Source organism: Anopheles funestus, chromosome 3RL, assembly GCF_943734845.2.
Source record: "Anopheles funestus chromosome 3RL, idAnoFuneDA-416_04, whole genome shotgun sequence".
NCBI lineage: Eukaryota > Metazoa > Arthropoda > Insecta > Diptera > Culicidae > Anopheles > Anopheles funestus.
This window is the reverse complement of record NC_064599.1, coordinates 67196307-67222894: the sequence shown is the minus strand read 5'-3', so window position 1 is coordinate 67222894 and position 26588 is coordinate 67196307. Positions and strand designations below refer to the sequence as shown.

Sequence of the window (26588 nt, the reverse complement as noted above, 5' to 3'; positions counted from 1 at the left end):
AAGATCAATGAATCATTTTTTTTATTAAAATTTAATATTATACAATTACATTAAAGATTCATGGATTTGAATCAGTAATTGTAATCAGTGATGTAATCAATAATTTTGAGTCCAGTATATCTAATTTATTTCTCTTCTCTTTTTTTTTATTTTACAGAGAAAAGGAGATCATTTACCTCATTCACACGATATACCGGTAAGTCTGTGCAGTGCACCAGCACACACCATGTTACCTATTAGTACTTTGGTTTCCTTCTATCTTCATCTACTTTTTTACGATCGCGCCTCACTAAGATTTTACTGTTTCACTAATTATGCAACCTATGCAACCTGTGAATCGGCTTCCACAACAACAAAAAAACCGCATTGCTCTCGGCTCTGTCTTTTGCTTGTTTGCGCCATACACATGTATGAAGCTGATGCTGTTGATATGTATCATCCGCTTCGGAAGCGTTTAGAAAAACAAAACAAAACTGTCCAACGCATTTATGCTCGCGTGTGATAATTGCTGAAACAGTAAAGCATATCTCTAGTACATTAAGCCACATATAAACATACACATTACTACCCTTCTTTTTATGTTTATATATAAATACCTTTCTCTCTCGCTCTCGCTATTCACACGTGTTTTTTTTTGTCACACACTTGTTCACTTTTTCACTTTCGGCTAAACATTTTTACTTGTTTCTCAAAACGGCTTGTGTCTGTATTACTTGTAAAATTCTAACAAATCGCTAGCAACATTTATACAAAAATTTCCCCCCACTCGCGGAAGCAATGCTTTCTTTCACCTTCTTCTCCAATACTTGTTGCCGTGGTGGAATTTCGAGATTTTAATCGCATGCGATTACCGGAAGGGTTGTCGAGACAAATTCTAAATTAAATCCATACCTTCCTGCCGGTCACACGCCGGGAAAGATAAATGGTCGGTGTGGTGCACGGGTTTGCCGTTTCGTTTCCCTGCTCCGAGCCGGAATCAACAGGATTGTTCCAAGCACGACAGTCTAATTCCTTCGCGAGCAGTCCGCAAAACCAGCACGATTGTAAATATTCGTTTCGGCTTCCGGTTGAGCGACAAATTTTGTACTATATTTGTTTTGGCCTTAATCCTTGCCTCTTCCGCACTCCTTCCCCCTTCGCCTTCCTGCCACACATATACTGTACCAGTCGTGTCTTGGTGGCGCGTGAACATCGTTGAATTACGTTGGGCGGGGAGAAGGATTCAAATTCAATCCCGGCCGTTCATTAGCATTGCGATTATTTCGGCGAATTCCACACAACACACGCACACGGAACACACGGCCCATGTCACACCACTGCACAGTGTACTCACACATACACACGCAGACACACACACACTTACTCACCTGCAAGGAGTAGTTTCACTTAATGTTGGTTTCTTATTCAACAACTAGAATGGTTTGGAGGTTTATGCAGCAGTACACCTAGAAGTCACCACACAAACACCTAGGATTACACGCACTCATATTCTACACAATTTTAGAGACGTTACGCACTTTGACTTTGTAATATACATATAGCGATGCAAACTAGATGCAGTATTTGTAGACCATATAGAATATTTCATAAGTATTTTCTCGCACTTCTGAAGTGTAGTACCTATAGCTAATTTAATTTAAATGCGATTGTATGAAAAGTAATCATCTTATATCTATCTTATGTTTAAATTCGAATTTACAAGCAACAAAAAAGGCAAACATATTTTGTATGAGTTTCCACTGCAGTATTTTTGTATCAAAGCACTTTGAATAGAAAAACCTTTACGGAGTTACTCATGAGCTGAGTAATACTTGGGGAAGCTTACTAAAATATTCATTCCAAACTCTCTTGAGCTTGATATCCTCTTGGAAATTAGGAAGCAACTGAGTCTCTTCCTGGTCTCGTAGTTAGAGACTTGATCATTTTTAAATTAAAAATCTCTTTCATGTGATATTGAAAATAAAGCTGTTGGTAAAAACTTGAGGTTTAGATTTCCGGTTCTCTAATGTACCAGGCACTTACAAAAGCATAAAACAAGTGGCAGTAGATCACGAATTGTAGATTGATAACAACTCTAAATTATTGAACCAACTCCTCTTTGAAGTGTCCAAGTATATCCAAAGTTTAAATACCCAAGATACTGTCCCGAGGCATAGACTCGGCTTAAACCTGATGACGATGCTCTTCGAGAACTTCGTTTTAGAGGTGGATACTCACCAAAGTCCAAAGTATTTTATTCTTCATGCTTCAAGGAATTGGTATCAAAATGATACCAAAATGATATCAAAATGATATCGGACGACCGAGTCCACTAAGCCTTTGTATACCGTCCATATGGACAGGAGAGTCCTGGGATATCCAAATTGAGAAGGAATGACAGTGTTCATGTGTCCGCTAGACCAAGGATATGCGTTTGTCGGAAGAAAGAGCTCGTCCATGAGCAGTACTAAGAACTCCAGCAGAAATTCCTTGAAGATGATGGAGCTATATAACTATCTCTGAAGATGCTTGCGTTAATGCATCCTGTGTTCCAGCTTTAGATGGATTGATCATGCCATGTGATACGTCAATGGATGTCAGGTTTTTTAAGGTCTTCCACTACGAACTTGACAGTTCATGGTCAAGTCGTCCATATCCTCGTTCCTATGGACGTATGGAATATTGATTTTAACTTTAACAACATTATTATTCTACAACATTAAGAAAGATTACCTTTTGAAGGTAACATTGCTGCAATATTTAGCAGACACTAATGCAGATATACCTGCCGATTAGCATCGAGATAAATCTCTATCGCCCTTTAAAACACACAGAAGTTGTGGAAGATGTTTCAGAAATAACATTACGCTACTATGCCCCCGAGGGGCAGTGCCGTATCGTCGCAGCCCGGTGGTGGTCACCATCCACCAGAATGGATGCTACTTAGAGGTATCCTAATCTAATTATCTCGTATCGTAATAAGATTCCGTTTGGTCGGTACGGGCTGCTACCGATCGCATCTTGATAGCTTTCCACGTGGCAGCATCGGAAGTGATCTGCCCCGCTTACGGCAAGCGTTCTTTGAAGTAACGATGTGAGATAAAGTTTTTTTTCCTTCGTTCTATCCCACCAACCGTGGCATGTCCTTGTAACTAACTACAACGATTCACCGCGAATCTTGTAGCAAACTAATATGTTGGAAGATTTTGTCATGGTTAGAATATCGCCGGCGTTACCTCGAGTTTTAAAACCCATCACAAATTACTTGCAAAAACACGTTTCGGAGTTGGTGTGGCGAATGCAGCAGAAACGGAACGGAGCTGAATGGGATAGATTCGGCACGGAACATATCGCAAGGAAGTACACGAGTTTTCGCCTTTAGTATACTGGAGCAGAAGAAGAAAGAAAAAAAACCTTTGGCGGTAATTGGTTTTCTTATAATCCACTCCAGTATGCTGCCACTGCCTTGATAGTGTTCCAGCCTCCACCTTTTGAAACAGCAAGAAAAAATGTCACCGTGTTCACTTTGAATAGATTACGGTCCACTTCCTTGGTGGAACTGGGTGGGAAAAGTTTATTGCTACGCTATATACGGTTACGGTGTATGGCTTAAGTTGTTTTCGAGCAGAAAACTACACTTCACATAAAATTTTTGTTTTTTGTAAAATGCACCCAGTCGCATACATCGATGTGTGTATTTTAAAGTTAAAAGAAAGAAATGTTGAATGAAATTGATTTTTTTTCTTATTTTCTCCACATATTGGTGACCAATTTTTGCTGTGAGGGCTTTGCTGGGATGCTGCTGTAAATGTAAACAGCTTATTTTGGATGGTTTCGTTTGGAGCCGTAGTTATGTCATATTAGCTTTCGCAGATTAGCCACAAATCTGAATGGAACGGGTTTTTTTTTTGGTGCTTCATTCATTGTATGAGAATTCATTTTAATAGGCTGATTTATTTGCTCCCAAACATTCACTTCGCCTTGACAACTGCTTTTCACGTACCTTGTACAACGGTTCTTATCATTGCACACGGAAAAAGCATTGTAATCGGTTTCCTCTTTTGCAAACAAACCATTCAGCCTACAGGCCTACGGTACGCCATTCAAATACTTTAATGTTCACGAATGAAATTTCCGGCAAAAAGGCGAATTGACAACATTTTCTCGTGGTGGTTTTTTTTACTTTCCGTCTCCATTATGCTTAACGTTAAGGAAGGGACATTCTTTTGAGCTGGCTTGGGTATACGAAAAACGAAGTCGGAACAACGGCCATCCTTTAGACGAGTCGCAACTTTGATCAAACTTTACCGTAACACCGTTACTCGTTCCCAAACCACGTTGCGCAATCCTATTATGGTACATCCCGCACGCAAAGCGGCGAATGCATCGAGGCGAAAGTTTCTCAACTTCCTGGTACCGAGGAGTGCATTTGGCAACAAAAACGACATGCGGGGCTTTATCCCCATGGCGGAAGAAACGAAACCCTGGGTGTGGGTGAAGCTTCGCACTGTTCTGCCCTGCGGGAACCAGCGCAAACAACCTCATTCACCGAGGCAGGCCAGGAACGGTCTGACAAGATGCATATTTGTCCCAAGCTGGCGGAGACAACTTTTGCTCGAAAGTATTTCATTAAGCACTTGCACCGACAAGTTAGGCCGGTTTTTGTGCCGATTGCCTCTTTTTAAAATGCCGTTCGGAAGGTATTTTTCAACGACACGTTCCCCTTTTCTAACTTGCCTTGGTTGGAAGAACGGGGTTTTTGTTTAATGCAAGATAATGGTTACCGCCTGTACATCGAAAGGTTCGCTTGAAGAAGGCCAGACAATGCAAGGGTAAAAGTTTCCCTAAAAGCTTTCATATGGTATGGGTTAGTAATGATAAGATTTTTGGGGATGTTTTATGCAATTAACGTTTATTTATTTTAACACAAGCAGTTTAAGCTTGATAATGTAAATTTTCATTAAATTATGAAAGAACTGAATTTTAAGGACCGCATTTTTTTATTCATTTAGAACGATCTGGCCGTATTAATAACGTTCTCATTTTAATACTGTTAAAATATTTTTTATTAACATTTAAACTACTTGCATATTTAAAAATACATTTTCTAAATTTTTATTAAATTTCTTCTACATTTTACGAAACTGTCCAATTTTGTTGTGTCCGGAACCGCTGTGCTGGTGAAATATTTCAATCATTTAGTTTCACTAGTCATCGCGAGAGTGCGCTGTTCATTGTGAAATATTTCACTGATGGCAATGTACAAATACGGAGAAAACTCACATTTTTAAAGTATTTTTGAATTAATACAAATTATTTGTTACAATTTTCAGAATTCACTTATAAATAATAAAGTATAAAATTTATTTTTATTCATTTTTAAATTAAAAATATGATTTTTCTTTTTTTTTTGTTTTTCGAAAAAAATATTAAATCTTTTAACTAAACATTTTATGAGAATTCAGCTGTATACATAACTTTAAATTTTTTGTTGAATTAAAATTCAAAAATTTTTGAATGCAGTAAAAGCACATCAGTGTGACACATTTCTCACATTCCAAATTTTATCGTGCTTCATTTTTCATTCGTCCATTTTGTCCATCGCTCATGTTATGGCGCCCTGCAAAAATAAGAAGAAGAAATCCATTGCAAACGATCCAATTAAAACCAATTGCAAATATAAATTCCTCATTCCGTACATCATAAATCGTCCCGTCGTCCACCGCCACCGCCGGCCTCATCCGGTGCGTTCCTATGTTTTCCCATCCTCTTAACCTACCGCTTCCTCAGGGGTCAGCACCCAAAAAAAAGGTCACCAAATCCTTCGAAAGGTTGCACCGGATTCGTCACAATTACGTTACACGATCTTGCAAAACCGTTTGCGCCCGTTTCGGGGTTGCGCGCGAAAAATCACGAAGGGTCAAGCACAATTCACGCTTGCCCTCGTTGACCGTTACCGGGTTACCGGGAAAGCCTTTTTAACGTCCCGTTTTTAGTGCAGCATCCGCAAAGGCGAAAAGACGTCCCCGTAGCCATGGGAAATAATGCACCAAAAGGGCTTGGTTTTAAAGTTTTTCATCCTGTGTGCAGCCTGAGCAGTGGCGATTGCCCGGGAAAAAAGGGGGCAATAAGGTCAGCCCAGCCGGTTACCGCGCCGGGCACCACGAAGGGTCGTTAGGTCAGGCCAGAAAACAATAGACCCCGAACCGACTCGAACCATTAAATGTGTCAACCTCCGGGGAAAGGGATGCGCGTCGCCATCCTCGTTCGGCTGTGACCCGCCGATCGGGGTGACAAAGTTCGCAATGAAAACATGCAAATAAATAACCATTCGATGACAGTTTCGGTTCCCATTTTAATGGGGTTTTTTTTTGAAAAATCGCTCAAATAATTTTCAAATTTTTACAACCCGGTGCAAACCGGAACAAAAGAAAAGTCCCAGCAAAGGAATAATCAGGACGAGGTAATTGCAAGCGTAGCTTCAAACATTGGGAAAACTGACGGGAAAACCTTTTTTCTTCCCAAAAGCCGAATGCACATTGGTACCATTTATCAAACGGCGGGACCGGCATAGGTCATTTCGAACTGACGATTTAGGTTACATCATTGTCCAGCCGGCATTCCTCGAAAAACGAGGGCACACAGTTTCCTTTCTAGGCCCCGCGTAAACCGAATGCGAATCGTCTTGAAAATTTTATTATTACAATTGTAATCATTCAGACACACACGGACACACAGGGACGAACAGGGATTAAAGAACCCCATACCGAGCGCCAGAACGATACAGTAAATGTTGGTCAACTCGCATTATGGTTTGCGTGTGAAATGCGATTGATTGGTCAGCGGTCCGTAACGGTTAAGGCCTTGGAAACGATTTCATCGTCGCGACACACTCACCGAATGGCGCCAAAATGGACGGCTACGTAATGGAAGCTTCCGATCGCCAATTCAATCGAGGGGTCACCTAATCCCGCACGTTAGCCGCTGTGTAATCTGATTTCGGACTCGCTTTCTTTCGTAAGCTTTGTAATTACGATTGTATTCATTCGGTGGCGAGATTCGCTATTACGCTTATAAGTTGATGATGCTTTTGATATGATTGTTGTTTAACACCATTTTTTTGTACGATGGTTCAACATTTTTGAATGTGAAGCTTTTAATAGTGAATTCAAATGGATTTGTTTTTAATAGCAATTATGTAAACAAATATTGCTTAAACAAATGTTTTTTAGAGCTCTTATATTCGTGCAATTTCTAGAATATTTTTATCAAAGCAATGTCTTACAAAGAGGAACTCACAATTTTCATATTATTGACTAATCCTGAAATTATAGATTTCCATTGAAAAATTGAAGCTATCTAACATTGAAAAGGTAGAAAATGTTAATTGCAAAATAATCCCAAATTTTAAAAGAAATATATTTTTTTAACTAGACACGTCTTGCAATTTTGATTCATTTTTAATTTTCAAAGAATTTAAAACAAGTTGAATCGTTTAGTATAAAATTAAAATAATTTCTTTTATACAATTTTCCAACGTTTTGGTTCGGATTATTTTATTTGAATTATTTTTTATACGATTTTATATATTTTTTCATATGGTATGTTAATTTTGCGTCTGACCAGCAGCTGTATTTACGTTTCGGTCTATCAGCTGAAAAGATTTGGTAGTTGTTGCAATTACAGCTGAAACAGTTCAAATTATAAAAAACGAGATTTTAAAGGTCGCAATTCTCATCTGTAAATAGTGGTATGCTTTCGTTTATTATTATTTTTTATGCAAATATTATTAATTAAATTATTACTAATGTAATTAATAGAAGAAACCTCATAAACCAGACAAGACCTCAAGAAGGATAAAAAACGGATTTTCTAAATATTTAATGGGGCATGCATATAAGCCTCACATATGCCATACGGTAAAGACATATTTAAACACTATTTAACAGGACAAAACCTTTCGAGTTTATCAGCAACAGAAGAAGCTTCTTTTTTTTTGGATGAGTCATTCGGCTGCAAGTCATGGTTTCGATTCGGTCGCCTTCACCACGCCATGACAAATATGCAACAAATAGCCGCTGTTGATTGTGGGGCAACGTGCAGAACAAATGGTACCATTCCACCAAACAACCCTGTCATGGATTGATCGGCTTTTCGAGAGCATGAAAACCGCACAATATTCATCGTTTCAATTAGCCAAAAATGGAAGGTGGAGTTTAATAAAAAAAAAACACACACACACACATTTTCCTCAGCACAATTCTCCAGTGAGATCGGCTGAGCTGTTCATTCAACAAAACAAACACACAAACCAGCCGGCGATACGATCGCGATCATTAATCATAAACGGTGGCGGCAACCGTGCCTAAAAAGCTCTCGTGAAGAATAACTGAACAGAAGACTATAGAAAGCAAAAAAAAAGTTAAACAACCCAAAACATTACTGCAACCATCAAAAAGTCAGCCACGAGCCACTCACACGATAAATTAGATCGCTATTGTGCTGCACCATTCCTCGATCAAGATCGGGACACGGATCTCGACTCTTCCCGGTGGCCGTTTTGGTCGTTTTGAGGAACGAAATCATCAATCGTGGCAACGGAAAAGAAGGACTCTTGCGCAAAAAAACACGACTCACACTACGGTTCCTGCCAAGATGATTTGAGGGTGACTCGTGCGCAGAATTCATTGCACCTTTAAAAGTTGAGAAGAGGTCCATTGCGCGATTCTTTTTTTTCCCCTCTTGGTCGAAGAGTAATGATCTTTTCGCCCGGTGAAAGGTGACCCGGGGTCATAATGTCTTTGAAATTGAGCATCTTCGGTTACTAAGCTGACCCAAAGTCCTCTCCGGGTCGCTACGGGGTGTGCCCGAACCTCTGGCTGTCTTTTCTGCCTTTCGGTATATTTGGCTCGTGTGCTGTCCCTCCGAAAGGCGAAGGACTGCGTCGAAGAGTTCCTAGTTTTGGAGAGAAGGAAAAAATCCGACCGGAATCGTCATTACTTTTTTTTTCTTTGTACAACGCAAGAAGCATAAACGTCATAATAATGGTACATTGTTACATTAAAGTACAGGCGAATGGAAGGAGCACAAATGGGGGTGGAGAGGGGGACAAAAAAAGACGCAAAGAATGAAGATTTGGTGATCGTTCTTTACATTGCTTTGACGATTATTTCCGTTTTTTTTCCTATTCGTCCTCTCTCTCAAACCAATGAATTGGCATTGAAAGACGACTACTCTTGAGAAGGAGGCACCAAGCCCGAAAGAACATCGAAACATAAGGATTATAACAAAACCATCCATCCCTCATTATTTTTCCCTATAGCAGCGCCTATATTTCTTGTCCTGCCATGGAAACGTAGCAAAACAATCCCATCCCGTGCGTGTTTGCGGAAGTAATATGCAAACGGAAGAGAAAATGAAAGAAAAGCGGGTTTTTGGAAGAAAAGGTTCGAAAACACCCTCGCCGTACAAAACTGCTGTATGCTTCATGAATGTTAAAATTAAAGTCCAAAAAGTAAAAGCTGCATCAGCCCGAAGGTGCACGCGCGCGCGCGCTCTTATACATTCGATGCATATTCGACTCAAATTACGCTTCCCATTTGCTGCTGGAAGATGATTGCTTAGCACACGCTCACGCGTCACCGAATGGGCATGAAACTTTTCAGCCGTTTCGGTAATGTGGTGGAAAATTGTTTAGGTCACATTTTCCACTGGTGTTTGATTTTTGGGAAGAAAGACAAAACGGAAAACTGCTCTCCAACGCAGTGTAGTGTCCACAAGGAACACGAGAATTTGATCAGCGAGAGTCCGTTTGGCCGGCAGGGTGGGATGTTTGTGGAACGGGTTGCAATAGGAGAAAGAGTACCGTGAAAGGATACATAAACACAGCTGGATACGATCACATGTCCTTTCGACATTTTTCGGAACTGATGTGATGGTGGTCCAGAGAAGGAAGTGATATTTGTTTACGGTTGCTTTCTTGCACTCGGTGACAACACCCCATTGAGATGTCTAGTAATGGGTTTGAGTGCAAGAGAAGGCTGTTGTTTCGGACACGATATCCTTAAGTGACGAAAGCATGATTGTATAATATGATCTTTTCCAGATTATTTTTCTAAATAAGGTTTTTTTTTATATCACATTAAATTCACAGTAGAAATTTCAGTTGAACTTAGGAATTCATTCAAATTCCTCCAATCATAACTACGTCCATAGAAAAGCTCAATAGAAAAAGCTCACTCTATACTTCAAAACTGATTAATTTCCAGTTGTGTGTAAATAAACATGGATATTTATAAAAGTTTTCTGTCACCTGATAGTGCATCCAGCATTTTGCCTTATTTTGTTCTATAGTTCAATGCACAGACAAAATTTTAATAACGTTGTCAGTTAATTTGGTTTAATCATGGAGAAATATAGCTTCGTAGCATAGAATTTAAGATGAAGCTCAAGAGTTAAATGATCCTACTGAAGGTTGAACCAATCGGCTCAAATCAGTGAAGAATCTGGACAATTTGGACTATATTATTTAGAAGTTTCGGACGAAATCAGTAAGCAATTTCCAGAAGAAAAAACTAAAGACTCTAGTGGATTTATGGATAAAGTTCTATCAAAGAAAGTCAATCATTCCCAGATGTGTCGTAAATATTTTTCTAGAGAAAATCCTCAATTGGAGAATCAAATTCAATCGTTTTGAAGCAAAAACGTAGTGACAAATAATCACCACAAAAACGCTAAAACAGCATTTTAGGATATGCTAAGGTTCTGGCCTACCAACGTAATGTTGGCGAAATTAGAAGTTATCTAAAAATAAGGAAATGAAATTATGTGAGATGAGTTAATAGCCTTATTTTATCGACCAGAGAATTTAGCTTCTTTTTAACATATAAAGATTTAAAAACCAAATTGATTTTTGAAGTAGTTTTTTGCGAATTGTTACTGAGATCCAATAATTCACTGTGATACAAGAACGATATGGGCTTATTTCACTACCATACGGTAGGAGAATTTTAACTGATACTTTGAATACTGATTTTTCCAAAGCTCAACAGTTCTCACACATTAAAAAAGAAACATGACATTTTTATGGTTCTCCTTTCATATTTTTCCTTTAGAATAAAAACATCCCCAACATACCTTGCCTCACGCAGCATTGAAGTCTTTCGCTCACGCAGCGGTCTTGACGTATCCAAATGAGACGCCAATAAAATTTAAACTACTAATTCAATGGAAAGCTTACGGGTACTGCTTTGCTGATTCATGATGCATTGTCTACGCTACCCCCAAACCCCAAACAAACTCTTTTTGCACCCTTAAAGTCATATTCAACCTTTTTTTCTTCTAAAAGTCAACAACTAGTGCAATAAAACGATGCAAGCAAAATTGCAACCAGCACACAAAAGTCACTGCTTTGATGGAGAAGTTAGCAAATTTGTGCAGGTATCATCTTTTTTTTCGTTATGAACCATTTACCCAAGAGCTCGTTCGATTGATTTGATGGTCTCATTACAAAAAAAAGGTAAAAATTAATTTTATTACCCATGTTGGAAGGAAACCAAACGTTGGTACGCATACGGAAGGTACATTTTTTTACAACCTTCATGTGCATTACCTTCCAGGCCAGGTTGTGTTTGTTTTCCGACGGTTTTGGAGACACCTTAGCATTGCACCGTTAACGATACCGGGGTGAAGCCTTCCTTACCAACTGAATGCCCAATGCAAAATCTGTCTGAGCCGCTACGAGCATTAGCATAAATGAAAGGAGCACATTAGAACAGCACAAAAAAAGGAAACCAAACGAAATGTCGACTTTTCGTGCGACACTAATGCCCTAACTTCGGTTTGCACCAGAAGACAGGAATGAACTGTTTTATTTTATTTATTTATCTTTTTTTTGTTTTACCCATCCGAATTCGGTGCGTATGTGCGCTGTGGAGTCGGGAAGATTCGAACCGGAATGAACCACCCATAACAATGAAGCAGCATCCTTTTTGGGCGAAGGTAAAACGAGGTGATTAGATGGGATTAGATGGATGGAAAGGATTGGTGTTTCAAGGTGAGGCTGATCGTAAAAATCGAATGTCCAAGGGTAGCCCAAACAAGGCTTCTTTTTCCAAACTTCCAATGGTTTCTTTGGTGCCTGTTTTTGGGGTGAATTTGAATCTTATTTTTAACACGCTTCTCAGACGCAAACTTTCCATTTTTCCAGTAGCAACAACGTGCCTTCGCTCTTGTCGCCCGATAACCTTGGAACGATGATATTACGCCCATTTTTTTCAGTCATGATCCTTTCCGTACAAGGATAAAACTGTCTGCATGAAAGGATTAGCTTTGTCTGATGATTTGCTTTTTTGTCTTTCACTTTCGGAATGGAACGGAAATTAGTGACACCGACCCCGGGCGGGGTATAGAAAACGAAAGGGGTTTGTTACGTTTTTGGGAAAAAGAGGAAAAAAACGGTGAAATTTTCAAACAGACAGCTCAGACAACGAACTTTATTTTAGGTAGAATTGTCCCCGTTGATCCCATCCAATTGGTCTTGTCGGTCTAGAGATAAACAACGGCATCCGCGCGCCAAACAGTGCCAGCTGAAAAAATGTGCATTTGTCCGTTTCGCTTCGGTCCAGCTTCGGTATTGATCGATCGAAGAACGGACCCGGTCCCTTTAAACGCCGTTGACAATCAATGACCGGGCGCGTGTATGATCACAGGGATTCGGTGTCCCGATGTCCTGTTGTGTTTTGATGCACCGGTCGATGCCCGGTGCAAATGCACAAAACCCCAAGTACGAGCTCATGCGCATCTTGTCCCGGTACGTACGCTGTCCAGTTTGGATGAGCAGCAAAAAGGATCTACGGAGAGTGACAAAAAAAAGTTAGACAGTTGATTCAGCTTGCCATTCTGTGCAACTGCTGACCAGATCCCCCGGGCAACGGGGGTCAAGCTTGTAAGCACTGAGGATGGTCGATTATTTATAGATCATCTTTCCAGCTTACTTCCACCTAATTGTGGATTTTTTTTGCCTTGGTCCTTTTTTCCCTTTTATTTATTGCTAAAACTGGTTTTTGAAGAAGATACATACGGTAAAAACGAGTTCCGATACAATGTCCAAGGATTGTTCGAACAATAGACGTAGGAGCATAGGAAGAAAAAACAACATGTACATCTGATAAAATCAGTCTGCCACAATCAGACCCATAATTGTTACCGAAAAAAAAGGGAGAAAAAAAATTCTAAACCCGACCTAACACCTTCGTCGCTATTTTTGTTCGAAATTTTTTGTGCTAAAAAGCATAACAAAAGACCCTTTTTTACGACACTTTTTTTTAACGACACTAACAACAGAATCGGCAATAACATCCATTGTTGCAACAAGGTGAGTTAAAGGAAAAAGGAAAATAGAGAGGAAAAATTATTAGTTTTTTTTTCTAGGGACAAACAAATCTGTATATGGCACGTCCTGTGAGATCGTGGATATGGATACCGGAAATTAACACGAGAAATCCTTCGCTTTATGATCGGGATCGCCATTGAATGGTCATGATTGTTGATATGAAATTTACAGTAATTCGTGCTGAAAAAGGATGCTGTAATCCGCTTGTAACTATAATAAAACAACATTTATTTGTTTAGGGTTAGGAAACAAGGACAAAGCGGGTTCCTCGGTGAATATCCTTCATAATATCTTGATCTCTTGAAGACTTTTTACTAGGAGCTGACTAAGAGCATTAAAGGTTTTTTTAACTTGTAATAACTGTCCTGGGGAAACATGGATAAAAAGGCGATACATGGATAAATTTGGGTGTCCTGTTTTTTGTCAGAGGGTGGGATGTGGATTATGAGCATCTTATTTTTTGTCGATTTTTGGAAAGCAAGCTGCACAATTCGCAATATATTTTGAATTCGCAGTTATTGAAGACGCTAAACTTATCATGACTAGCCTCAAATTCATGAAGACTTTCTTCACAAACATGTCTTATCTTATCTGCCATTCACTCTGTTGTTGATACAAAAATTCTTAATACTTTACTACAACTTTATAGCTGAGATTTTCCCAACCACTTGGCTGACTTCTGGAACTGTGCGTGTCCTGAGCATTCTTGAAGGAGTTGAATGACTTCAAAACTTGTTAATCCTAGGCATTAACAATTTAATCCCTGAATAACTGTCTCCGCTCCAAAACGCCTGAATTCGTAACGATGTCAATGTCATTACAGAGGTATAAGAACCCCGTTAATGTTTGGACCCAAATATTGTGAAAAATGGAGTCTTCTAATACGGGAAATCCAAAAAACACAATATCTTTTAAACAGAATCCAGCTTACTAGAAAATTTATACAAGATTTGAAGATTTGTATTTTCTGCAGAGGCTCTCTGGAGGTCTTTCACGTTCTACAAAAATTAGACATAACACCTTGCTGTATATCTTCTTCATATTTGGTTCTCAAGATCAATTAGCCTATTACCGGCGTATGATCTACGCTTAACGGGAAGAATAGAATCAAAATTCGAACATAAACTAGTCTTCTTGTGGTTGAGTTGTCCACTATCTTTTTGAATTTTTCAAAAACTCTCCATCGTTTCCATCGTCAGTGAAGAATAATATCTAAGAAGTATTCAAAAAAGACTGCAGACATAAAAAATCTCAAACAAATAGTCCATAGCTCAGTTTTGCAAAGGAACACCTTCTCCTGCAGGTTCCATTTCACTCCATTAGTGCACCTTTCCCTTGCACATGTGCATCTCAATTTTCAACCACGGTTCAAACAATTCATTTCCTCGTCTCATACGCTTTGAATAGCAATGAAGGGAAAAAAAGATAAAACCAAACGACGGTGTACGATCACCAGCTTCCAATAAATCTCATTCATAAAAAAACGATCCAATTTCTCCCTTCGTTTTCCAATGCTCAACATTTCAACCACAACAAGAAAAAATACTTCTACACAACGAAAGCGAAAAAAAATGCACGCCTATATCCGTAATTGTGAGGCGTGCGCATGTGCATCGGAAGTAATCCTCCCGAAAGCAGAACAAAATAAAACAACTGTTGAAAAAAAACGGAAGGCCAAAAAAAGTGAATACAACCACCGAAAAAAAAACTTAATCCCCTAGTTTTTAGAGTGAAAAGGTCCCCCGGGTTTAACCTCAAAAACCTCATCCAGATCCGCCTCGTCCGTGCTCGGCGCACTGAATATTTCGGAGTGCTGAGGTGATTTGTATTTTATTTTTTTATAAGTAAATTTTATTCTTCTCTCCTCAAGTAAAAAAAACTCCACTAGCTAGACGCAATTTGTTTTTACTGGTGTCATTTTACCACGTGACGTATGATAAGTCGATCAAATGCGATGGAAAAAAAACTCCAAACCACTCTATCGCACGAGCCACAGATCAAGCACAAAGTTCAGATGAGGGTTAATAAGTTCCCATCGTACAACGTTTTTTTTTTTTAGTTTAAGGTACCTTTCATTAGCCACAGATTGTTGAAATGGAGGGGTTCGTGAGAGGGTTTTTTATATATGTATAAACACACCCTTCGCGTGCTGAGCATAAAAAAGGGGATCGTAATTTGAGCTAACATATTGGGTGAGAGAACAAAAAAAACTGTGGCCCAAAAGCCATGATAGCTCGCCGAGTGCAGCAAGTGCAACACGGTGTTTATTTGTTATTGATTGTTTAAGTTTTTTTTTATAGGGGTAGTCTTTTTTTGTCATCGTTCCCTATTTCACCGTGGAACTGATGCGGTAATTTGTTTGACTTTTGATGCTCAATTTTTGAAGCGTGAGGTTTTTATTAACTTCACATGACCCTTACTGATGTGATTTTGGTTTTTTTTTTAGGTTTAGCTTTTCTCGTGTTACATTTGGAAAAAGGGCGTTACGGAGCACAGGAATCAACAAGTTAAATCGTGTTTTATTATTAAACAAGGGGTGGAGAATAGATGTAGGCTACAGGTAACTGTTTAGGGTGAAATTTACCCCGTTCACGGGAAGGGTAAAGTTTGCAAAATGGCCACCTAAAAATGGCGACACATTAACTTTACAAAAGTTATATGTTGAAGATGCGTTTGAAAGTTGTAACGAACTTTACCCTCTCGGGGAGGTAGATATTCAATTTAATTGATTGCATTCTGGGGGAAACGATCAGCTCTTCCAAGTATCATAAAACCATAAAATCATTAAGCTTACCAGACGACAGAAATATATGTAACAGCAAATAAGCATATTTCAGCGATCGGCTCGTCATGATCGATGATATAAAAAAAACCCGTCACGACCGTGACTGTGTATAGGCGCACGCGCACACTACACAAGACCGTTGGGTAATTCAATCTGGTCCATGGTCCATCTGGCGTCTGGTTGATCTTTCGACAAATCCTTACACTTCACCTCATTAGCCAAAGACATTTATTTTACCGAGCAGTGCGAGTCCACACACTCGCCGCAGTCTATGGTGACGATCATTCCAACACGCGCCCGTTACACGATCCAAACGATAGGACGGAAAAAAGGGCCGCAGATGAACAAACACCAGTGCAGCGAAAGGATCGCACCGAAACGGGGTTTTCTAAGAAGTGGGAAAAAATAATAAGGAAATGTCGAAACTAATTTCACACTCACTAGCTCACTGCCGTCTCGTCACCAATGCGTCCTTTTGCGACCCTTCAAAGCCCGCCAGTATCGGAACTTATGCATGGAAAAATGGTATCCTCATTGACTCCCGCTTATTGGGTTTAATGAGCGAAACAGTAGTTGTCGGGTTGCGTCCTGATGGTTCTTTTACGGTGCCCGGAAAAACGCGCTACACCGTAAGGAAACATGAGGAAAGCGATTGTACAGTTTTCAGTTCCTTTTTCCCGCTTTCCATGCGTTTCCCGTTCTCCCGTGTGGGTTCTTTTTTCTTCTATAAATAAATACGTTGGCACGCGGCCACACCACACTATATTGACGGGGGGCTGGTGCGAGATCAAGTCCTGGCAGCCTGTAGGTTCGCGATGAATAGTGGCACATGTGCGTCGAAAACAAACACACAGCCGTGGTAGCGATGCGATGTGCGCACATACAACAAAACGGCGCATAAAATATGTCACCCGAGTTTGGAGTGCAAGAAAGACCTTTTTTTTTGCCTCATTTTCATTTCCAGCCGAATTTCCAGTGCAGCTTCCCGGTCCCTTGAGGGTGCCGCGTACCATTGGCATTGCTTCTCCGGGCGAGGGTTGGTGTATTGGTCCAGAACAACAACAAAAAAGAAGGCAAAATAAACGTAAACGCATCTATTAACGCGTGAAGAAGATAGAAAGCGCATGATCGGGTATCGAGAACCTAAAAAGAGAATATATAAATTCAACCGGCTGCGAACGGCAAGAACGAATTCTTGCTCTGCTGTGCAGAACGGCCACAACACGAACGGCTTCTTCATGTGTCCCCGGTTGTTGCGGTTGTCCCGTCCCGATACCCACCCCCCCGGTTCCGATCCTTCCAACCGGTCGACAAGACATAAAACGTCCGGTATCGAGCGAAAAATGAGAGAAAAAGGAGAAAAAACCCTGGAAGATCCTGGTCATAGCCACCATCAATAACAACAACACATCCGATCGGTTGTCCGATTTTTGGTTTTTCATCTTCCGTGTTCTTTCTCCCTTCTCGGCTTCTTCTCACCCCACCCGTACAACACCGGTCCGGAACGTTCGGACAGCTGGCGTAGGTTGGGATTTTTATAACGGCGCGCCTCGTTTACGTCGCAAATGCAAACGCAAAGTTCGTGTCGTTATTTTTTCTACAGTTTTTAGAGCTGGTCAAAACAGCTTTGACATGGCTGTAAAATGGACATAATGGGAGATATGTAAAGGTGTAGAAGGGATTGTAGGACTTATGGAGAGAATGGTTGACCTAGGATAGTTGCCTAGGATATAGTTTTTGAATGATAATTAAGTTCAAAAAAGATATGAGATGGCATGAAGAAAGGTTTGTGCTAAATGACTTTTGAAATTTCTGTTGCATTTCCCTTAATCAATTTACATATTATAACTTATTGTATTTTACAAAAAAATGGATATGTTAAAAAGTAAAATATTGATCATTTAAGAGAAATATCCAGTAAATATTCTAAATGACTGCTACAGTGTGTAACATAATTATACAGCAAGCGGGATTTTTTGAAATGAACAAAAATTTGAAGGATATAAAAATTGTTAAGATTGGATCACAGGATATTGAAAAAAAATCTTTACAAGAAATCTTGAAATATTCATCTGTTGGAATTTGTACGGAATAAAATAAATAATTCTGTACAATTGCATAAAAGATCTACATCTCTGGTAGATAACTACATATATTGTAAAATTGAACGGTTAACTGGTTAAATTAAAAAAAAAAACTTTGAAAAAATTATTTTCTTCTGATTCTTTCTTTTGTTTTGAGACTCACTTGACCAATTGAGATAATTGTTTTTATTAAGCGAATTCAAGGAATCTGCCATAAATTCAAAATTATTAACATATGTACTTTAATTTTTTATTGCTGCAATTTATTCTTCTTCATTTATATTCCTCATACCACCAGAATTCAAACAGATGGAACACCTTCCTGTTGCTTCTACATCTAAACAAATCAATAGAATAAAGAATTGCAGATGCAAAAAACATTCCATAATCCCTATTTGGACGAGAACCGAAAGGTGCAAAACAGATCCGTTTCCATAGTCGAGTGCAATCAGTGAAACCCCTTCATGAACTGCACCTTGTGTTTGTGATGGTGTTGTCCTTTTTGGGCCACAAGGCATTACGTTTCTTTTCTGTTCGATTTTACAAAACCTGAAACGCACAAATGGTGCCGTTCGTGTTGAGCAAACAGACAAAACACAACCCTTTCCGAGCAAACCATCAATGGAAGGTGTTGATTGGTTGGGCCACACTTGGTTCGATTGCTCTCGACTCGCAATTCGTTCTGTCCCCGGGACAAAACATCATCATCATCATCGATCATATTTATTTATTCATGCTGGTGAGGTCACTCTGGCGTAGTTTTTCCCTTTTTCTAATGTGTGCTACTGGCACATACCGTAAATTGTTTCGTTAAAACGTGCAGCCGTACAATGGGACTGACTGTAAGGAAAGGAGTACCGGATCGTCCTAAAAATGGAACCTTAACAGATGGATCGTTTAAATCGTTTCTCGTGTTTGGAACCTAAACACGGGGAACGAATGCAAAAAGAGCAAAGGGGAGAAAAAACACATAACAGAATAAAATATTCACTCACCCACAAATGCAGTGTCGGTTTTTCGGGCTTTTCCATTTTCTGCACCCCGCAAAAGCGAAAGCTGCAAAACGACGGCAAAAAGATATGGGTCTGGACAGTTCGACCAGAGCGAAATTGATTCATTACCAGCAAAAAAAAAACACAGAAAGCGCCACCCGTCAGCTGTGCGGTTTACGGCTTTAGCCGGTTTTTAATTGATTTGCCCATAAAATGCTGCCACCGATCACTTGGTACGGGGATTTCTGTTTTAGTTTTACTGAAAACAAAACATAAAAATAAAGCATCCCAACAACGGGAAGTTGTTTTAAAAACGCGCAACGAGATAATGAATTATCACGATCACCAAACAGAACATCGTTTAGCGCGTTTCGTTTGGCAAATGTGACCGGTTCCCTTTTCTTTGCGTCTGTTTATACGTAACGCTATCGATTTTAACAGGATTAGGCACGTGGTTCGGCAAACGCGCGAAGTAAAGATTTATCGTCCCATCCTAAAGCATTCTGAGTCTGAAGGTGCCTTACAGGCGCTTCTTGTTGCTTTGCGGTGTGTTGTTGTTGCTCTACTACGGACACACGGAATAATCTTTAGGTCTCAGTTTCTTCGGACCTCATTATCCTTCCGTTACGGTCGTTGCATTCGGCGCAGCAAATGTGTGGATCGGAATGTGGCATACGCTTTTTCCCATTGATCTTACGCCCGTTGTTTTAGAGGTCCTTTTTTCCATTGCTATAAGTTCGGGGAATGGTTCAACATGCCATGCCTCCACTCCACCGTCAAGGGTCAGTTGTGTTGCGAGATATTGTGGCCTCACGAGTAGCTCGGAACGTTTTATGCAACGAGCTCCCGGCTGCTTCGAGCAGCAGTGCAAAGGGCAATCCCTGGTCTCGAGTACAGAGGGAAAATGAGCGCTTGCACTTCGAAAGCGGCTTTGGATGGACGTGCCACAGAGGACCGGGCAGGATTTAATCCCATTCGCAGCACTCGGCGTTAATCGTATTAGGCGTGCTGCGTCACCATTTTGCACCTATTGTTGGACGAAGTCCTGAAAAAGTTGGTGTTTCAAAATTGAGATATACTTTTTTATACAAATCTCGACACTACAAGGTTAGATCTCAACAGCGATTATACGCTGACGATTCGATACGTGCCGTTTAAACTCGAAATGTCGTCAAACTCATCTCAAGCTGATCTAGGATAAGTAATGAGCGAGAAATTAAATGTCCGTTTTCTGTCTTGTTAGGAGAAGGTTTCTTAATGAATTATTTTCAAAAGCGAACAGAAGAGAAATACTTTTCACTTTCCCCTTGAAGAACATTCCGGTGAATATTAACGGCTCGAGGCTACCGGAACTGACATAGCGCACGCGCTATAATTTACAGTTCAATTTGAATATCCCCAAAAACATTGCAGGGAGAAACGAAACTTAAGGGAGAATATCGAAAAAAAAAATCGATTGATCAATCATCCGCATGTCGTGACCCTCGTTAGACCGGCTGTTTGCAACCACTCTACACCCATCATTTAAGCTAATCTACATCCACGAAAAACTATTTCAATTTTCATATCCACACATCGCATATGTGAGCCCACCCTTAGTCCAGGGGACGAAGGATCACATGATGTGCAGATTGGCATTTAAATTTACGGAAAAATTTCAATTAACTTTCCAAAACGGGAGCGAAGATTCTTCGAAATTCCATCGCACGTGCCACGATGGAACCGTACGATAGAAAAGGGAGAAAAATCTCAAAACGTTGAAACTTCCGGTTCTTGGAAAGACCCCTGTACAGCAAAGTAAGGCACCCTTCTTATTGGTGTAGATCCTCGGGAAGTCTTCGCTACCTTCTCGATCTCGTAAGATGCTAAGAAACCCTAGATATTATCTTGCGGTAAAATTGGGCACGTGTCGACCATTTCAAGAGGTGCCTTAAACTGACGATATCGTTTCTACTAGAGGTCGAAGGTCTTTTAAGGAAGAGAAGCAAATGAAAAAGGAATAACGATCCCTATCGCTTATAAGGGAGAAGTGACACCACAGCCTACAACTACTGATGACGATCGTGATAATTAGCTGTAAACTTCAAGTTCATATAACTAACCTTTAAAAGAAATCTGGAATGTACGTTAAGGAATAACAACTAAGAGACGTTGTATTTAATATGTGTTTCTTTATTATATGCACCTTCAACCAGTATAAATAATCCTAAAGTTCTACCCTAAAGAAGTTCGTAACAATCTCTTATGTGTTAGCAAAAAAAAAGCTTACTGTATTAATCGCTTCTACGCGAATATCTTTGATTCTTTGCTCGTGTTGTTTTATCTTACCCACTATATTTAGTCAACTTTCTATTTTCTGCCTAAGTTCCTCTTCTTCTTCGTCTTATGCTTTTCTACATCTTTCCATCTCAGTCTTTGGATTGTTTGGGCAGCTATATAACATTTAATCAAAAACCTTGGAATCTTACCCTTTTGCCTTCTTCTATAACGTTCTACAACGTACGGCGACTAGCTTCTGCCATTGCGAAAAAAAAACATACATACATCCAAGAATTGGGAAGAATTCCCAATAAAAACCGTTGGATATCATTCCTAGTGTCCTTCACATTTTTGCATGCATGCCCTACTATCCACATGCAACAAATAAATAAATACTTATCAGGTAGAGTGTCCCGCATGGACGTGTGCCATTTGTTCTTCGATCGCAAATTCGGTACGCCACCATCGACGATTACTGCCGCCCGTATTACATCAGTGAGCCTTGCGGGCAATATGCAGGAAGAACCCGATACGATCCTCACTCTTCTCGCCACACATATTACACTTGAACACATCGTCATACCCGTGGTATCCCATGTGGATCGTGTACAGTACATCGTCCCGGAACGTAATGTCGCAGTACTTACACTCTAGCGATCGTTCCTTGGGCGTGACGGATATATCCCGTGTAGCTACAGCTCCAACAATTCCAGCAGGCGTTGTCACCGCCGGTTCCTCGTCGTAGTGCGTATCCATATCGGTCGAACCGGCCGAAGATGTAGCCGGTTCGGTGAGACGCTCCAGCTTGAAGGCACGTCCCTTTCGGCGGCTTCGCTCACCTTTACCCGTGGTCGAAGGCGTTCGGGGGTTATTGGACGATACCGTAGGTTGGAATTCATCGAACGTTGCTTGAAGCAATGCAGAAGCCGTTTCCGATTCACTATCCTCCAGGGAGGCTGTGTTCCGTCCCGCAGCAGAGGCCGAACTGTCCGCGGCAGCAGCCGTGATCTGTTTCAGGAGTTCCTCCCCAAGCGAACCACCGCTCGAGGTAGTCTTCACGGAGAGATCATTATCGTGGTCGGAACCACTGCTGGCACTACCGTTCAGCTTTTCTCCGGTCAGCTGATTCATCAGGTTCTGCTGGAAGCTTCTCGGCGAAAGCTGTGACAGCCCTGCTTGCTGGTCGGCAAACATCTGGAAGTTGAGGTTCAGGTACGGGAACAGTGGCAAGTTACCGTTGGCAGCGGCACTCTTGAACATGTGCGCCAACGGGTTCGGGAACAGCTGGTGTGGGAAGAGATTCCGCATTAGCCCATTCGTCTGACCACTTCCGGGAGGCGTAAAATGTGTCGTTGGGGTAGTTGTCATGCCCTGTTGGTTGAGCGGCGTTAGAGGTGTTGATTGATCTCCAGAGTTCGGCACCATGCCGCTTGGGGATTCTTGCTGGTTGTTAGAATATTGCTGTAACTGTTGCTGGTGCTGTGCTTGTTGCTGATGAGGCTGTTCCTGTTTCACCAGAAACTTATCAGCATTCTTCTGAGGTTTCGCCTTTGGACCACGTCTCGTACCATACACATCGATGATGGGCAGCGGATTCGGTGTACCATCCAGATTGAGCACCACGTCCGGCTTGTGGGCGTACTTGCGCAGATGCAACTTAAGCGAATGGCAATACTTCGTAGCGTAGTTACAATCGGCACACCGGTACTGGAACACATTCGAGTGTGATTTCATGTGCGAATTTAGCATCGACTTGTTAACGCAACTGTAGCTACACTTCGGGCACTGGAATGGTTTCGAACGCTGGTGGTTCCGCAGATGGTACTCCAGATGATGCTTATACTCCGTCACGAACGGACACTTCGGACAGGTGAGCATTTTTTCCGGCTTTATGTGGGACCGGGTATGCTCCCAAAAGCTGAGCTTGGTAACGGCTATAAACTCACACTGCTTGCAACGGAACTTCTTAACCTGGCCGTGTGAGTTCACCTTTGGTTTGCGGATGCCTTCCTCATCTTCGCTTCCATCGTACGATACGTCCTCACAGTCTGAGCCTGGTTCTTCCTCCTTGGTGGGTGTCTCCAGTGGTTCTTTGGGAGATTTCGGCGGAGTTACGTCCATCGGTGGTGTGTGCGTTGGTGTCAGTGAGGCAAGATCAACCTTGCCACCACTTCCATTACCACCGTACATACGGTTCGGCGTTGCTAGACGCTGTTGCTGCGTGGGTAGCTGATGCTGAGCTGATGTTGGTGGCTGGATCAGCAGCCCGGAATATCCCGGTGGTGTTAGTGGATTAAAGCCAAGTGGGTTGTATCCACCCGCCATCATGCTTGTCGTTCCTTTCGCCTCGAAGAAACCACTCTTGCCGCTCAGCGAGTCCATACTGTCCACGCTCTGTGGTGACGTTGGGTTCGAGTGTGCATCACTGGAAAGGAGCGTTGTGTCTTGTTGCGCCTGCCGCTGATGATGATGCAGATGTGGATGATGGTGATGATGATGATGGTGATGATGCTGCAGCGGGTGATGATGTGGATGATAGTCGAGTGGTTCCGATTTGATCGTTAAATCAAACCAACCACCATTCGGTGTTACAGTCTGCTGCTGCTGCTGTTGCTGCTGCTGCTGTTGCTGCTGATCTGCCGATTGCTGTGGTGGTTGCTGTGTAGCCGCCATCGAAATTCCGGTATCGATCTGCATTCTTTTATTCAAAAGGGGGGAAAGCAAAAAAAAATAGGAAACCATCAGTAAAACATGCCATGCTGTTTTCATGTAGTGTTTTTTTCTTCGTTCTCTTCCCCTTTCACATAATGGGCGCCGATCCGCGTCAGTGTGTGTGTGTGTGCGCGTGTGCTTTTATTAGTCAGCAAACCACCCCTAGTAGCGGATAGGACGATTTCGTTCACTTTCTCCCCTCGCTACAATGTATGACTGACGCGCACACATAGCAAAAAAGCCCTCTTTTTGGCGCACACACACATACGCACAACAACGTAAAGGGAAAAACAACGGTCAAATGTGAGGGAGAAAAATCCCCCAAAATTAAATGTCCCTTTCCCATAGGGGAAAAACCGATGGATGGAAGAATGGATATGAAGGGAAAAAACATGCAGCTTGTTCCACCCACAGCATCCTTCACCATCATGGGTGATTATTTTTATTTTCATCATGCTTTTTATTTGCTGCTGTTTTGTTGTTACATTTGGATGAGTGGGGGGAGTTGGGTCCTGGGGGGGAGGCGGGATGGATAGAACGTTCCCCCCTTCTCTTCCCTTTCTTACCTCACCAATCCACGATCCCCTTCGATAATTGCTCGACCAGAGTTTTTGGTGTACGCGGTGTGTTTTATTTTCCCAGTTTCATTCATCTGTACATGTGTGCGTAGGGTATATGATCCCGTTTGGTAAGCGTGTGCGCGTTTACTACGTGAGTAAAGCAAAGCCGCAATTTTTCTTCTACTTTTTTGTGCCGCGTCTCCTCCCTAATGGAAAAGCGAAACCAAAACACACACGCTTTGTTGGTATGGCGCATTCTTTTGGCCACATACTAAAGAAGAGCGAAAAGGCGTAGGGAGGACAGTTAGGAGGAGGTGGTGGAAAATGCGTACGTAGTCTTCCTGTTGGATGCTTTGTCTTCTCTTTTAGCACAAGTGTGATGTGGATTTTTGCGGATTCTTTTTTTGTTGCTGTTGTTGTGTATGTCGTTTTCTAACTTCTTATATACTTTGGTTTTTGGGAAAATCGATAACTGGCTAGCGTTGAAAGCAAAGTTGCGTTTTGATGTAGTTTTCTGTATTCCTTGGTATGGGCAAAAAGTATGTTTTCCCTTGCGTTTCCCGCTAGTAATCCAGAATATTTCCTTGTGTATGTTTTTTACTTCACGCTTCGGAAGCTTCATTGTTGTCGTTACAATTCGTGGGGAAGCATTTTATTATGTACTGCATAATCGTGAAACCACTCTACATAATGAGTGTCTAATTAAATGAGAAAAAAAGGAAAATGTTTCTCGTTTTGCGGGAATACATTTAATATAACATGTCGAATAATATAAAATTAATTTAATTAATAGAATGAAAATGCAGACATTCAAATGAAATTGAAAAGATTATGAAAAAATCATAAAGTGACTGCTTTATCACAGAAAAATTTATATTACAAAAGTTTCTTTTGGAACAGTGAACAAAAGATGATTTTAGGGAAGAATTGTTACCAAAAACGTTTAATTACAGCATGTTTTTCACATTAAAATTTCGGTAAGAGGGAGCCCTTATTTAGCTTATTTTCATATGCACATATGAAACCCCGTAGTACCGTTTTGAAAGGGAAGCAACTTCCATCATAACACTCCCGGAAAAACTAAACACTTTCCTCACGGCTCGTAAATAAACATTCGACTTTACGACCCGATCACAACAGAAGAATCTTTGCGACCCTTTACCCACCCCCGATTTAAAAGTTCGGAAAGGGTAAGCAGCATACACAGCCCAACAACCCCCCGGCAGTGAAACAATAGAAACGGTTAATGACACATCTCGTCTCAGCCAAATCTGTTCCCAGGCGATATCCAGGCGATAGATAGGCATGGTTTTATTTTTATTTTTTTACAACAGCTTTCCCTCTTTCGATGGGTTTCAATCGGGGTTTTTCGATGTACCCGTTTCGCATACAAGAAGCGCTGAAAAATCCCTAGTCTTCTACCTTTGGTTGAACGCCACAAAAAAAACCTAACCCCAGAATTTGACTTTCCCACTCCATTTCCCCCAATTTCGTGGTCCGCCCCTTTTGAGGTCCTTTTTTTTGGAGGCGAAAAGCGTGGATTGTTCACTTTGCTACCCTGATCGAAAGATCGAACACCGATCGAACGGGTAGAGGGCTGTGTAAGATCCTTTTTTTTTCTTTCTTTGGTCTTGTTGAAGGCTGTAGAAAAGTCAAACTTTGGCTAGTCGTAAAAAATTTCGCTCCGATAATTGCACCTAGAGGGGCTGCTAATAAACATTTTCAAACGGTCCTAAAGTTTGCCCGTAAAATCTTCAGAACAAAAGAGTTGTCCTTCGGCCAAAGGATAGAAGTAGCAATCGTAAAGGGAAAACCTGGGGCGTA

General features: G+C 41.0%; 2 protein-coding genes across 14 annotated transcripts in view; one reads left to right on the top strand and one right to left on the bottom strand.

Moving 5' to 3' along the window:
* The window catches only part of LOC125772391 (whirlin), an 86118-nt gene that overhangs the window by 37785 nt on the left and 21745 nt on the right, over positions 1-26588 (top strand). For all 13 annotated transcript variants that reach the window (XM_049444095.1, XM_049444083.1, XM_049444085.1 and 10 more), the window contains one exon: positions 158-196. In XM_049444095.1, coding sequence (XP_049300052.1) covers positions 158-196 — 39 coding nt within the window. The remainder of the gene's footprint in view (positions 1-157; positions 197-26588) is intronic.
* LOC125772392 (protein hunchback) lies at positions 19688-24707 on the bottom strand. Its single transcript, XM_049444096.1, has one exon. It carries the CDS (start codon positions 24259-24261, stop codon positions 21985-21987), a length of 2277 nt encoding a protein of 758 aa, XP_049300053.1. The 5' UTR covers positions 24262-24707; the 3' UTR covers positions 19688-21984.

Coding starts and splice junctions, on each gene's coding strand:
- LOC125772392 (XM_049444096.1), bottom strand. CDS start 24,261: ATGAAAACAGCATGGCATGTTTTACTGATGGTTTCCTATTTTTTTTTG.